We start from the raw sequence: 15,577 nt of genomic DNA on the forward strand, positions 1-15,577 counted from the left end.
GCTAAAATACATTAAGTCATCTAGGTATTGAAAAATGTAAGCAAATGGCAAAAGGTGTCTTGTTCTAGAAGGGATGAGCATTCAGAGTATGTCTACACTAGCACTGGAGGTGTGATTTCCAGTTTAGGTAGACACACAAACAGCAGTGTATCTGTGGCTGCACAGGTGGCAGGACGGGCTAACTACCCCAAGCTCTACCTAGGTGTTCAGACTATCTGTTCTAGCTCCAGCGTACGCATACCCTCAGTTGACAGTAGAGGGTGAGGCAGGCAATGCTTTCTGAAAGAGTTGAGGCAGCCTGGCTTACTAAACGTTACATGTGTTTTTCTGGTTTGCTGTTCATCTGCCCTTGTTGCTCGTAGATCTAACCATCTGCCACTCTTCATTCAAATGACCCCACTCCAGTCGGACTGGAGCTATGCTGGTTTGAAGGGAATTATACCTTCTGTGCTTCACTACAGTCTTCTTGGCTACAACTTCTTCATTCCGGATGCTGTAGGTAATATATTTTTGTGATCTGTTCATATCCCAAACCATTCAGCATGAATTTTGTAAGGTCGAAGCATTGCCTCTTGCTACAGCAGGAAGAATGCATGTGGTCTGTTAGCTCCATCAGCAAGCTGCTGAAAACCATAGAAAGCTATATTAAGACAGCCTCAGGGGTTTGGGGTTTTTTTGGTATCTTATTCTATGCCACATCAAGTTTATTTGATTTACTATTAACAGGAATTAACTAGAGAATTTAAAGAAAGGCTTTTATCAAATTAAATAGGAAACCCATTTGCTTCTAGATTCCCTGGGATTAGATTTCAAAGAACTCCTTAACCTTGTACCAAGGGCACCTTAACTGGGTCCAGCTCATTGAAAATATGCCAGGAGCCTGAGGACTGCATGTAAATTTGTATAAACTGGCATAGATTGCATCCACTTTCGTCTCTGGGGTAGACTGTGAACTGGCCATGTGGCATAGTGGGAGCCCAAGGAACTGTGCACCAGCTCCTTGAGGTATTGAGCCAGAGCCTCACCTGGTGTAAATTAGCATAGCTCCACTGCATTCAATGAAGCCTGTCTTATGAAAGGAGACTCAAAGAGCTTGGCTTGTTTAGCCTAACCAAAAGAAGGCTGAGGGGAGATATGATTGCTCTCTATAAATATATTAGAGGGATTAATACCAGGCAGGGAGAGGAATTATTTAAGATCAGTTCTAATGTGGACACAAGAACAAATGGATATAAACTGGCCATCAGGAAGTTTAGACTTGAAATTAGATGAAGGTTTCTAACCATCAGAGGAGTGAAGTTCTGGAACAGCCTTCCAAGGGAAGCAGTGGGGGCAAAAGACATATCTGGCTTCAAGACTAAGCTTGATAAATTTATGGAGGGGATGGTATGATGGGATAGCCTAATTTTGGCAATTAATTGATCTTTGACTATTAACAGCAAAGATGCCCAATGGCCTGTGATGGGACACTAGATAGGGTGGGATCTGAGTAACTACAGAGAATTCTTTCCTGGGTATCTGGCTGGTGAGTCTTGCCCACATGCTCAGGGTTCAGCTGATCACCATATTTGAGGTCAGGAAGGAATTTTCCTCCAGGGCAGATTGGAAGAGGCCCTGGGATTTTTCGCCTTCCTCTGTAGCGTGGGGCACGGGTCACCTGCTGGAGGATTCTCTGCACCTTGAAGTCTTTAAACCACGAGAACTTCAATAGCCCAGATATAGGTCAGGGGTTTGTTACAGGAGTGGGTGGGTGAGATTCTGCGGCCTGCGTTGTGCAGGAGGTCAGACTAGACGATCATAATGGTCCCTTCTGACCTTAAAGTCCATGCGTCTATGAAGCAATGCTGACTCACATCAGGTCAGGGTCTGGTCCCTTGTGTCTGAGGCAGGGGTGATACCTCTGGGAGCAATGGAGAAGCATGTACAGCAGCACCATCCACGTCCTTTTCTCAGGGTGGGGCATATGCACACCCCAGTCTGCCTCTCACAGGAGTTTCTCTGCAATGCTATTGGTGCTAGAGTGTCCTCGACCAGGGATGCAAGATTGTGAGCTGTAGCTCACGAAAGCTTATAAATAAATCAAACAAATGTGTTAGTCTCTAAGGTGCCACAAGTACTCCTTTTTCTTTTTGCAAATACAGACTAACACGGCTGCTACTCTGATGCCTGCACAGAGGTTTCTTGCAAGTTTCTTGTGTATGTTGGCAGGGCCGTCCTATGATTTATGGGGCCCTACACAGTATTATTAAACTGGTGCCCCTATGCTCCATTGAAGGTGGTCCTCAGCTGGTGCCACTGACCCCAGTGTGTCAAGAGGGCACAGCCATCACCTCCGCCCGCGGACCCCCAGGACCTCCCACCACCATTGCTGACACACACTGAGCTTCGTATGCAGCAGACGCTGCAGCAGTGACTCACGGCAGGCTTCACGCTGTCACATGGAGGCTGCAACTTGCCAGAGCCCACGGCCCTCCTGCAGCCCCTTGCCATTCCTGGCTCACTTAAAGCATTTTGACAGGCAGTACCAAGCAGTAATAACAACAACAATGATACAACTGTGTGCGTGTGCATGAGTGTGTGTGCGTGCACGAGTGTGTGTGCATGCGTGTGTGATAGACTGTGTATATGTGTGTGTGAGAGAGAGCCAGTGCATGTGAGAGAGACAGAGAGAGAGACTGTGTGTATATGTAAAAAGAAAAGGAGTACTTGTGGCACCTTAGAGACTAACAAATTTATTAGAGCATAAGCTTTCGTGAGCTACAGCTCACTTCACAAAAGCTTATGCTCTAATAAATTTGTTAGTCTCTAAGGTGCCACAAGTACTCCTTTTCTTTTTGCGAATACAGACTAACACGGCTGCTACTATGAAACCTGTGTGTACATGTGTGTATGTGTGTGTATGTGTGTGACTGTGTTGGGGGACTGCGTGACACTGCCTGAGACTGTGTGTGAGATGATCAGTACTGGAGGACTGTGACTCGTGAGAGGCAGAGTGTATGTGGGTGTGAGAGCCAGTCTGTGTGTGAGGGAGACAGTGTATGTGTGTTAGGGAAGTGTGAGAGACAGTGAGTGCACTGTCACTTTAAGTCCCCTCCCTCGCTCCCTCCCCCTCCACCCCATGTGGAAGTTTCGCTCCTCCTGTCCTGGTCCCGGCCTGCGAGGGGTGCAGGCAGGCTGGGTCCAGGGAAGGACTCCGCTCCAGGCGGCGATGGGCCAGGCTGCCACGCCACTCTGGGCTCCCCAGGGCTGGGGCAGCAGAGCCAGAGGCTGGAGCCCTCAGCCAGCCGGCTGAGGAGGGAGGGAAGGAGGAGCTGGGGTCGGGGAGAAGTCCCCTGGCCCAGCAAGGGGGAGGAGCCAGAGAAGAGAGGATGCCAGTGAGTGTGGTGCCCCAAATTTTCCGGTGCCCTCCGTATGCCTAGGGACAGCCCTGTGTGTTGGGACCTGTCAAGGGCTGTACCAAGAGGGCCTACAAAGGCTGCATCTATGGGCTGCATAGCTACCTGGTAGTTACGCTTTTGCCATCACCTGCCCCAGGCCATCTGCCCACTCAAAGGGTAAGAACAATGGTGGTCTCTATGAATTTCTGCTGCCACTTTAAAATGGTTGAGCTGAAGTCTGCATTCGAGTCCAGTACACTTGAGTCAGGTCTGAGAAGGAGGATCCCTTATGAAAGGCCTAATGGAGAGTAGCTGTACAATCCATGGGTGCCATTTTCTATAATTAGGGCTCTGCTCCTCATTAGTAATTTGGTGCCAAGCTCCCACAGACCATGGCCTTACAAATGGCTGCTCCCAACACCCTCAGATTATTTTTGACCTGCCACTCCCCACCGCCCCTTGACCAGCCAGTATTTTCATGGTGACACTTATCAGCACTGGGAGGTCAATCATTGCTGCAAACTCTACATGAAGGCAGCATCATTTGCACTGGTGCAGTTTACCCCAGCGTGAAGCCCTTATTCCAGCCCAGTTATGGAGTTGCTCAACAGCTCCCCTGCTGATTGGGGTGTGGCCTCAGTAATCCAAGTACGAAGCCACAGCACAGTTTGCTAAAGTACCTAGGTCTCCTGAGGGAAAGGAACTTCCTCTTCCTCCATTGCAACCTACAAAATGATCTGACTGATGTAACTCTGGATCATTCATAGAGGATCCTTGCATAGAGAAACCATTGAAAAGTTAAGACATAAGCCAGGGCTGATGGGCAGCTCAGTGGCCTTTTGACAGAATTGTGCTCATTCCAGAGGCACAACCATGGGTCTGTGTAGATGTCTCAGATCATTTATAGAGAGCCATGTTCATCATCTCGGAGCCAGCCGGGTTGAGTGGTGCCTCATGCCCTGTTGGGAGAACCTGTCTTATCCCAGTGGACAAAATCGGAGTGACTGGTCCCTTGTGCCCTCAAAGGGGAAACCTGTTCACCCTAGATGGAGAAGTGAGGGAGACTGTTGACTCACTCCCTATAGGGACACAATTATAGTAGAGGTTCAAACTGGTGAAGATCCTGATAGAAGGGGACAGACCTGGGCCAGTGAAGACTGTGTCTTTCCTTCTCTCATCAGTGAAGGGGACAGAAAGGTGGATGGATGGATGGATGCCAGGTTGTGAAGCTGCATTTAACTGCACTGTTTTTTGTTTTCCTTTGTCTAATTAAGAGCTAGTAGTTTAATATGAAGTTGCTGCCTCTTGTGTCTGTGTACCTCAGAACCTCCTCTTTTTTGACCATCTCACTCTTGCAGTGGGGTTTGTTTGAATCATTCACACCTGGCAGAGGGGAGATGTGGGGAAAAACACCCCCAGAGCAGGCAGGGGGGGTGGGGCGGGAGAGAGTTGTCATTAGAGCCGCATCTGCACAGGTTGTTTATACTTTCTTTGACATTTCTGGCTTCCTGCTTACAACGTGCTTGGCTAAAGTTCCCTCAGGCAGTGCTGGGCCAGAGCAGCACTTAGTTTCTCTCAGGTCTAAGTTAATATTGATTTATACAACTCATTTTTCACATTTAAAACTTGCTTTAGCAGAGCCAAACCCAGAAGTATATTATTGGCCTGTCTAAGCACACCCTTAAAAGGAGTTTATCTTAATAATGATGAGATTCCCCTTTTTTTTCTTTAAGTGTATATATAACATTACATTGCATCCAAAAAAAAAAAAGCCTATGTCAAAACAACATTAAGCATTACAAACTTAGAAAAGATCAGAAATTAGGTTTCCTGCACAGCTTTCATTTGGCCCCTTGTGCATATCCATTATGATACAATCTTTAATGACATGAGCACATACTATTCTTTTCCACAGGACTCTTCCCTCATTCAGTGCAGGCTGGTCAGTGAATTTTATTTTATTCCCATCATTCAGTGTATAGCCCTAGGCCTTATTTAATGTACACTATTCAAACCTTGCCCTAAGGACAGAATAATTAATTTCCTCATGAATCTGGCCAAGTGTCTCCGATGCAGTGCTTAATTTGAAAAGGAAGAAGTGCCGGGGCTCAAGCATAACAAAATGGCGTCCACCATATAGGCAAGGTCACATGGAGGATGCCATTTTGTAGAACAAAATGGTATCGTCCGCACAGCATGACCTCGCACTCACAGTATATACAAGGTCATGACTTGCATGCAGGTGTAGAATTGCACGCCTTATTAAATGCCACTGATGGAAGAGGCACGTGGGCTGTGCCCTAGCATGAAAAGAGGTGCCAGGGCTAAGCCCCGGTACAAATTAAGCTCTGCGCCTATGCCTGTTTCCAGTAATAACTTGGGCTGGATTCAAGCTGGCGATTTAGAAATTAAAATCTTCCTATCCCAGAGCCGTCTATGTCCCCAGTTTATCCCATAGTCCATATTACTCACTCTGGGTAAAATTCACCCTCAGGGCAGAGATCAGCACAAGGTCTGTATATTATTTAAATCCCATTTAAATCCTCAGCGTAAACCCTTACTTAAGGATGAATTTCATCTCCTGAGAACATTGGAAAATGGAATATATTGCATGTTCAAATGCCTTCTGGCTTTCTGCTGATATTCATCTCTCCATAATGCCTTTCTCAGTGGTAATTACCAAGATTCTGGCAAAACAAAACAAAGTTTCTTTGTTTTATAATAATCTCTTCCCTACTGCTGCTTGATTCATTCAGTTACTCCTCAGTCTAGGGTCTTGTGATGTCAAAATGACTTTCACAGTCACTGGATTGTGTTTGAATGAATCTGAGAGAAAGAGGAGGCAGATTAGAAAGGAAATAGCTTCTGTTTACATAGGTATACTGGTAATCAGCAGAAAATAGTTACAGAAAAGGACAGTTTTCACTGGGATTTTATAAAATTGTATATATTTAGCTTGCTGGAGTGGTGTGCTATAGCTGCTTTTCTCTTTGACAAGACTTACAGAAACCTGGTGTTGCTGTTAAACCATTCAGTTCTGAAAAGAAAGAAGGCGAGAGAAAAAGTTAAAGATTTTCCTTCTTTCAGCAGGTGATTTATCTAGAACATTTGTCTATAATTAACCGCTATAGCCTGTGCATTGTGATACTCCAGCTGGAGTTACCACTGCATCACTTAATTAATTTTAAATCTCCATAACATGGACTGACCTAAATTATATTTTATTTTATTTATTTATACATATTTTATTTCAGCAGTCAGATGGCCAGTAACATTAAGCTTTTCTTCCTTACCTGCATTCTCTCTGTCCCATTCATTCAGAACCAATAGATCAGTTCATAGACCAACCTATTGTACTCATTTTGAAACTCTCTGGAAAACTTTTGTCTCCACATAACCACCTGTGACGAAACATGTGGGGTTAGATCCATAGCTGATGGTAAGTCAGCATTGCTGCACTGACTTCAACAAAGCTATGTCGGTTTACACCAGCTGAGCATCTGGTCTGTGGTGTCCTGAACCATGCTTGCTTCTATAGCTGTTATGACTTTCTTCTTCTTAAATACTATACAGTGGAAAATCCTTATAAGACTAACATATTTTCAGACATATTACCCTTTCAAGTAGAGAAGCCTGGAAAACCGGGATTTTTCTTGAAACATTTTTTGTAGGGAAAAAAATCCCCTTTTGAAATTTTCCCAATGGGAAATTCCAAAAATATGTGAGAGTGGGGTGTTTTTGTTTTTCACTTTCCCACACTTTCTTGCTGTTTCTCAACTTTTTCCAGTAAGGGGGAAACACTTTTTTTCTTGTTTAAAACTATATTTTCAAGTGTTAACGCTTCAACATGCTATTAGTTTTCCAACTGACAAAAGTCTAAAAACTATCAGAAAGTTGGGAAGGAGAAGTAGGTTATACCTGGTCATTTCAAAACCAAATATTCGGAAAAAAAAATCCCCCAACATGCTTTTGGGAAATGAAAAACTTAATCAAAACAATCCGCCCTCCACACACACGCACACACATTTTTGACAAACACTATTTTCTGGTGGTTTTTTTTTTTAAAGAATGCAGCCACTTTTACTTACCAATGTTGCATTATCTGTTGTCCACAAAAATCTAGATTTTTGTAAAAACAAAAACAAAAGAAATAGTTTTTCTGCTGCAGGTACACAGGGCCAGATCTTTAGCCTTAGTTATATGTAGTTCCATATAACTTGGATAAAGATTTACATTGCCTGAGGATCTGGTCCTGGTCTATCTATACAGTGTTATCCTAGGGACTGCTCCCTTTCTAACCCACGCTGACATAAAAATGTCACCAGCTAAACCATAGCACAGAAGAGATGTGACCTTTCCCACCTCACTAAGATGTGAAGTCTACAGCACCCATTTTTCCTCAGTGAGATGGGAAATGAGAGAGGCTTCAAAGTCTTCCTGGGTAATTTAACCACTGCTAAATTTGGACACTCTCCCATCTCTACACTATAGACTTCTGCTGGAACAGCTAGGTTGATCAGGGGTGCGAAGCTTTGTGATGCCTGACTGACATAGCTGTGTTGCCAAAAGCCCTGAGTAAAGGTGCAGTTAGGCCAGCAAAGCAGTGCTTTTACCGTGTAGTTTATTTTGCTTGGGGTGCGGATGGGGAATTGGAACAAAATATACCGGAAAAAGCAGTATCCAGGGATAGCTTGCAGGTGAAGTGTCCTATGTAGTCCTGGCCCTTGAGGCAATGTTAACCTGATCTGATAATGCCAGCTCCTTTTTCACTCCACCCTTCCTGTTGTTATAGCTGCTTCTTTTGTCCGTATCTTGTTCCTGTTTGCTGTCTAAACTTACGGATAGGCCTGTCTCATTCATCCTCTAGTTTAAAGGTTTCCCCTTGGATTTGTTGAACTTCCGTTGAGCCATACTATCAGTCCTCATTCTGTTCAGATGTCGCCCAACCTGTCTTTCAATCTGCTGTATGCATTCTAGAGATCCCCCCTCCAAACGAATAACATCTTCCCGCCTTCACTAGTGTTTGAAACACATATTCAGGGCTGTTTTCTTTCATTGTGTACCTGATCAGCTAGCAACAAACTATAGAAAACTACAGAAATGGGCTGGACCCTTTCTTTCAGTGAAGTTATGGTCATTTACATCAATTGAGGACATAACTTTACATTTAAAAGTTTGACATAGGCTGGGATTTTCAAAGGATGCTAAGGGAGTTAGGCACACAAGCCCCATTGAATTTCCATAGGAGTTGGGTGCTTAACTCAATTAAGCCTACTACACACTCTTCTCATATGCCTCTTCCTACGCCCAATTCCCCCCCCCCACCCTTGATTGTGAGTATGGGTTAGGAGCTTCCTCTTAGCCCATTGGTCAGATTGATGTGGGAAAAAATGGTGGTATTCTACTTAAGATCCACCCAGGGGCCCAGTTTATTGTATGATCACATGTCTTGTTAAAATGGAAGAGTTTTCAAATATTAAACATCAATACTACAATCTTGCTGCTTACTCAGTTTGAAGTCCTGCTTTTCATTCCTGTTGGGTGTTTCTAAATGGGAAACATTAATCCCAGGTTAACAAGAGAAAAAGAACAATCTGGAAAAGTAGAAAACTCAAGTACTCTGTAAGCTTCCTGGAGACTGGTGACTGGGTGGCTCAGAGGATTGGAAAGAAAGGAAGTCTCCACAATAACTAACATGCCATTGCTACCTGTTCTACTGAGAGAGATGTGGGTCAAGCCTTTGCACCACATTTAAAAGCTATTGCATTTAGTACTTGACATAGGTGAGTTTTAGCCATCTAAATAGGGGAGGGGCATGTGGTTAAGGCAATGGGCTAGGTGTCAGGTGACCTGGGTTCAATTCTCAGCTCTGCCAGAGACTCCTGGTGTGACCTTGATCAAGTCACTTAATCCTTCTGTACGTCAATTACCTATCTGTCAAAAGGCAATAACATATCCTTTGTCTATTGAGAATGCATGTTCTTGATGGGGGAAGGATCTGACTATGTTTATGTACAGCGCCTAGCACTGTGGGTCACCATTCTCATTTGGGGACATTGGGTGTTACTGCAATACAAATAACAAAGAATTACATAGTACTTCCTGTAAAGAGGTAAGGATTATACTGTGGGGCTGATAGTGGGCAACATTTTCTAAAGAGAGTTAGGAACCTAAATCCCTTTGAAAATCAATGAACTAAGCTGCTTTTGAAAATTTTGCCCCTGTAAAATGCAATCTTTCACCTCTTCATCACTCATTTATTGCTTTCCCTGGTCTCTAGTGATGACGTGTTACAGGTGCCAGCTGTTCTGTGGCCTTTATGTAACGAGTCAGTGATTTCAGCCCTCTTCCCAGTGGGAAAGTGTCCACAGCCATGGCCTCTGACTTGCATATTTATCTGCAGTCTGACAGAGAGGCTAAGGATCAAATAGGCCTGAGGACTGGAGTACTTTCTTACCCCTCCAGAACAGGTTGAATTACATTGCAGGGCTGGGGGCAAGAGAGGAAGCTGCTACTGCCTGTACTATGGATAAACTATGGACTTCTAGGGTTTTCTTTCTGGCACCTTGCAGCAACACAGATCCTGGGATTAGAGCATCTCATTAGAAATGACTGCATATGTAACACCGACAGACCCCAGTCTTCGGCAGGCAGGATCGAACCTGGGATCTCTGGAGCTAAATGCATGAGCCTCTATTGCATGAGCTAAAAGCCACATGGCTCTTAGCTAAGGCTGTAGCGGACTCGTTAATCTCTAAGTGGTCTCAGTGCCACTAGAAGGGACCGAACACCACACCCAGGAGGTGTGTGGGTTCCACATACACTTTTGATTTGCCTTTTCACAAACTGAATATGTCTTACACAGGAGGGACCCTGGCAAATGAGATCCTGACAGAAGAAGAGCTATATATTCGTTGGCTGCAGATTGTGACGTTCCTTCCTGTGATGTCCTTCAGCACTCCGCCATGGGTCTGCTGTGACGAATGGGTATGTACTCTCCACATACTACACCAACACATGCTCCCTGATGCACACAGGACAGGTAAACTGCCCTTTCATCCAAAGATCACAACAGAGCTTTATAACGTCCCTGTGAGGCTGGTATTACTATCTCTTTTTTACAGGTGAACAAGCTGAGGCACAGAGATGTTTAAGACCAAAAGGTTCAGAATTTGGGTCCCTAAAATCTGAACCCATGTGTTCTAAATGGCAGAGTTTAAAAAAAATAATAAAAATCATTAATACAAGCTCCCCCGACACAATTTGAAGAATTGATTTTCATTTCTGTTCAGTGTTTCTAAATTGGAAACATTAAGTAATCCCAAGTAACAGGAACAAATAACAAATAAAAAGTCTTAAATCCACAGATTCCTAAACAAGTGTGGGTGGATTTTCAATAATGCCGAGAACCTTCATCTCCCACTGAAATCAACAAACCTGGGCTCAGTCAGATCAGTGAAGGAAGTGAATTCCAGGACAAGAGCTGTTCAGTGTGAACACCCTGCTTCTGGAACCCCAGATGTTTATATCTAGGGTCTGTTGGCTCAGGTGTTTCAGCTGTTCTAGAAAGCCAGGGCACTTCCTGTAATGTAGTGCCCATGGCTAAACTTTCTCAACAGGTGAGCAAGCTACTTTCTGCCCCAGCTGTTGCTTCTGAGAGGTTCTCAAGAGCAATTCAGAACAGGACACATTGTGGTTAACCAGTCTAGAAGTCAGAAAGATATGAACAACAATGCAAGGTCTGTGTTTGAGAGAAATACCTTACTCAAAGGAAATAGAGAATGCCTTTTGGGCAACCGGTGTCACCTGAGATTCCAGGAGCAATCCGGCAACCTAAATCACCATCAAAGTGTTCACCACTAAATTGGCTACACTTGCAAGTTAGAGTGCATTAAACCAGCCCCAAGTGCCCTAACTCCTGAGGTGTCCACACTGGCAAGGCACTTAGAGCACCTGGACTCTGCAGCTGGAGCGCTCCTGGTAATCTACCTCCATGAGAAGCATAAAGCTTCCTGTGCCCCGGCTGAAATGCCCAGTGTCAATGTGGTCGATGTGCTGCATTACTGCACTGTGATTGGCCTCTGGAAATGTCCCATAATCCCCTGAAGTCAAGTGGTCACTCTGGTCATTGTTTTAAACTCAGCTGCAGGTATGCGGATATCCCCTTTCAAAGCTCCCTTTCTGACAGCCAGCTGCTTATCTGCTCCAGGACAAAGCAACCCATTACTGTGGAATGCTGCTATTGTGAGTGTGTGTGAGAGAGAGAGGTGCGGGGGAGGGAGAAGGGGGTCTGCTGCTGTCTGAACTTACAAGACAGCATGCTGACACACTGCCCCCCAAAACACACTGTCTCTCCCCCCACATACACACAACACACTCCCTGTCACACTCCACCCCCACCCCCATTTGAAAAGCCCGCTGCAGCCACTTGCACACTGGGATAGCTACCACAATGCACTCCTCTCTGTGGCATTGCAAGAGCTGCTACTGTGACCACGCCACTGCACTTGCAGCTGACAGTGTAAACACACGGCAGCGTTTTCCCTGCTGCTGTCTCTGAAGGCTGGTTTAACTCCCAGCACTCTACATCTGCAAGTGTAGCCAAGCCCTTGGACAAACACTAGAGAATACCCCTGAACTGTAAGAAGCAAACCACACCTACTGGACTGGCAAGGTCCTTTCCCCAATCTATAGGCACTGCTATCTTGTCTGGGTTAAGCTGTAGCCACGTCACTCTCATTCAACCCTCAATAACAACAAAGCAGTGATAAGTGACACTCCCCACCGTTCAGGTCTGATGAAAGTGATACCTAGAGCTGTGTACTATCAACATACTGATGGCACCATTGCCTGTGAAGTCATGCTAAATCTCCCAGCAGTTCCACATACACATAGAAGAAGAGTGGTGGTAGAACTGAACACTGCAGAACTGCGCTACAGACTTTTCTTGAAGCAAATAAGTGCCTGGGAGATAGTGCACTTCCAGTGCTCCCCAGTTTAACATGGAGGTGTTGAGAGTTGAAGAGTTGACTTTCCACCAAGATGATTGCACTTCAAGGGAACACTGCTGAACGTTCAGAAGCAGAAATGACAGTCAGAGAAACAGGGTGTCCTTCTGTATGCACATCTCCCTGCTGCCTCTGAAACAGCAAGTATCTAGAATAGAATCAAGCAGGCTGATCTCAGACATGGCCCAGAGGGAGACTGTAAGGGGGAATTGATTTGTGAAAATTCAGGATGGGAGAATGAGTACTTAAATCACACCCTCTACATGAGTAGCAGAGGGTTAATCATTTATGGGTTAGAAGAGATGAATCCAGAAGGGATATTACCAATACACACAGCTCCTAGTGGAGTTCATAGCTACAGCTATTTTCAATCAATCACAGCTGTTTGCACATGTCTGGTGTGTCTATTGATCATTCTGCTAGGATTTACTGTGTCTGCTTTTCTGGGCAACTACTCTTTTCCTCCAGGAATACATAAGTAGGCTTAAAAGTCTCGTTTTTCTGCTCTTATATTGCCATCTATTAAGTGAGAGAATATGCTAAATTCTTCTCCTCAGGTACTGAATCTCACTAGGCAATACATACAGAGGCATCAAGATTTTGTTGTCCCGCTCATTGTAAAATTCAGCAAGGAATGGCTCTCCTGTGGGTATCCCATCTTCCGGCCGCTGTGGTGGCTCAGCCCCAATGACCCAGTCACCTTCACTATAGATGACGAATTCCTCATTGGAGACGAGGTAAGAAACATTGAGATTTGGGTACTAATTACACGCAGCAACATTTAAGATTATCATTAAGACCAGGTACCCCCTGATGCCTGCACTTCACTCCCGACCCATCTTCATTGAACGCTCCAAATTAAATGCCATTCCTGTGTTAGAAACATAGGAACTGATCCAAAGCCCAATGAAGTCAATGGAAAGACTCCCATTGACTTGAGTGGGCTTTGGGTTAAGCCCACAGACCTTAAAGAGGGAAAAGACCAATTAAGTCATTGGCACTTATCCAGTCCTGGAGGCCAATGGAAGATTTCCCCCTATATTCTCTAGTGCTTTTCTCGGTCTAATTTTTAATGGCTCGGGTGAGTGAGATTCCACCACATCCCTGGGGAGGCTCTTCCACAGCCTATCAGATTTTATTGCCAGCTGTTTCCTGATAGTTGACCTAATTTTTTTCTCCTGAGTTTCATCCCATTACTCCTAGTTATGGGCCCTTTGCCCACCCTAAACAACACTTTTTCCTTTTGACATTTATATTGTCCAAATACTTGCACTCGTGATCAGATCCCAACCTTTGTTATCTCTTTGCCAAGCTAAGCATAGTTAGCTTTTAAAATCTTTCCTCATAAGTCAGAGGCTTCAGCCCCTTCGTCATTTTTGTTGTACTTCTCTGAATTCCCTCTACCTTTGGAGAGCTTGGCAAAGACTACACAAGAATAATTTTGATTTATGGGATCTTCTCTGAAGTCTCCTCTAACCCCTGCAGCATCAGTATTTCACTGCTGTGTTTACAACGCTTTGGCAAAGTAGCTGCCACATATAGCGCTGGTATAAAAGACAGGAATTTCCAACTATCTGAAACTTCATTCATCTCCTCTGCCCATTCATTTTCCTTAATGTCCCCTACCAGTCCAGTGGCGTAAAATCATTGGTTTGTTACTGTAAGATCCTTTATACATGTGCACTGGTTTGTTTCTCATAGGGTTGGTTGTGAGCACTAACAGAGGCCTCCTGGTTGCTTGTGGGAGCAGGGCTGTGTGCTTGCCTTTTGTTATAGGCTTTCTCTGGAGCACTGAGCTGTGTGCATCTGGTTTAGTATTGTAAGGTTAATCAGGTGTTTATTGACTCTTCTAATTTTGATGAGGAGCTGAGAATTTACAAAAAGATTGAAGATTGAAACTTGGAAATCAAAATAAATATTAGGTGCAATGTTGGCTACTGGATGATGCCCCCGTAGCTATGTGTGTTTCCATTACTGAAAAGAGAGCGCACAGCATTGCAGTTTATAATGCATTTCTTGATTACTCATAGAAGGTTCGGTTGTTTGTTTAACCAATTACTTTTTTTCTGCCAATTTTTCTGTTCTATTTCCATGCAAAAGGCAGATGAGGCAAAAAGCTGGGAGCCAGGAATTCATAAAATCTGATCCCAAATCTGTCACTGACTTTCTGTAGGCTTGGGCAAGTCACATAACCTTTGTTTCAGTTTCTCCATTTGTAAAGTAGGGTAAGAATAATAATATTCAGACATTTCACTGAAATTAGTTAATGTTTTTGAAAATGAAAAGCACTGAGTCAATTTTCAGCTAATCAAAATGTCAAAAAATTTCAGTTTCGGTTGAATGAAACATTTTGTTGTGACAAAATCAAAATGTTTTTGATGTTTTTAGTAAAAATTAGAGAAAAATTTGAAGCAAAAAATGTTTAAAACTGAAAAAATGGAAACATTTTGATTTAAAAAAAATTTTTTTTCAGCCAAAACAATTCAGTCAAACTGACATGAATTCATTAAACATTGTAGCCAAATATGCATTTTTCACTGAAAAAAAGGTATTAGCTGAAAAATTTTGCCCAAGTATGGTCATGATGTGAAGGAAAACTGAGACTGCCTGGTGTATCAACACAGGCTGAAGTCTATGCCCTGATGAAGGGATTAAAGCCTTCAGACCAATGGTTTTCAAACTTTTATACTGGTGACCCTTTTCACATAGCAAGCCTCTGAGTGCGACCCCCCCTTATAAATTAAAAACACTTTTTTATATATTTAACACCATTATAAATACTGGAGGCAAAGCGGGGTTTGGGGTGGAGGCTGACAGCTTGCCACCCCCCATGTAATAACCTTGTGACCCCCTGAGGGGTCCCGACCCCCAGCTTGACAACCCCTGCTGTAGACAAACAGGCTGGTGAACTTGCTTGAGGCTATTTTTGACCCCCCTAGATGCTCATATATAAGGCAATTTCACCATATTAAAGAGCAATTAACATTCTTACTCATTTTCCAGTAGAATTTCAAACTCAGCTGATATCTAATTAAGTTGCCTGGGAGCTTTTTTTTTTTGTTCATATCAAGATTAATTTAAATGTCTAAATATTTTTACGCATTTGGAATATTCACACATTGATCTTGGCTTTTATAGCTTCGAGTTTATTGACTATCTGCCTCTGCAGTTTATCTCTTTCATTGCATTAAG

The 15,577-nt window shown here is 43.9% G+C and overlaps 1 protein-coding gene across 1 annotated transcript in view; it reads left to right on the forward strand.

The window, feature by feature from the left end:
• LOC119857793 (SITS-binding protein-like) overlaps window positions 1-15,577 on the forward strand; it is a 70,944-nt gene that overhangs the window by 34,747 nt on the left and 20,620 nt on the right. The window contains 3 exon segments of the mRNA XM_038407204.2: window positions 363-499; window positions 10,243-10,364; window positions 12,943-13,122. Of these exon segments, the coding sequence (XP_038263132.2) occupies window positions 363-499; window positions 10,243-10,364; window positions 12,943-13,122 (439 nt within the window).

The sequence above is a fragment of the Dermochelys coriacea genome, chromosome 6, assembly GCF_009764565.3.
Source record: "Dermochelys coriacea isolate rDerCor1 chromosome 6, rDerCor1.pri.v4, whole genome shotgun sequence".
NCBI lineage: Eukaryota > Metazoa > Chordata > Testudines > Dermochelyidae > Dermochelys > Dermochelys coriacea.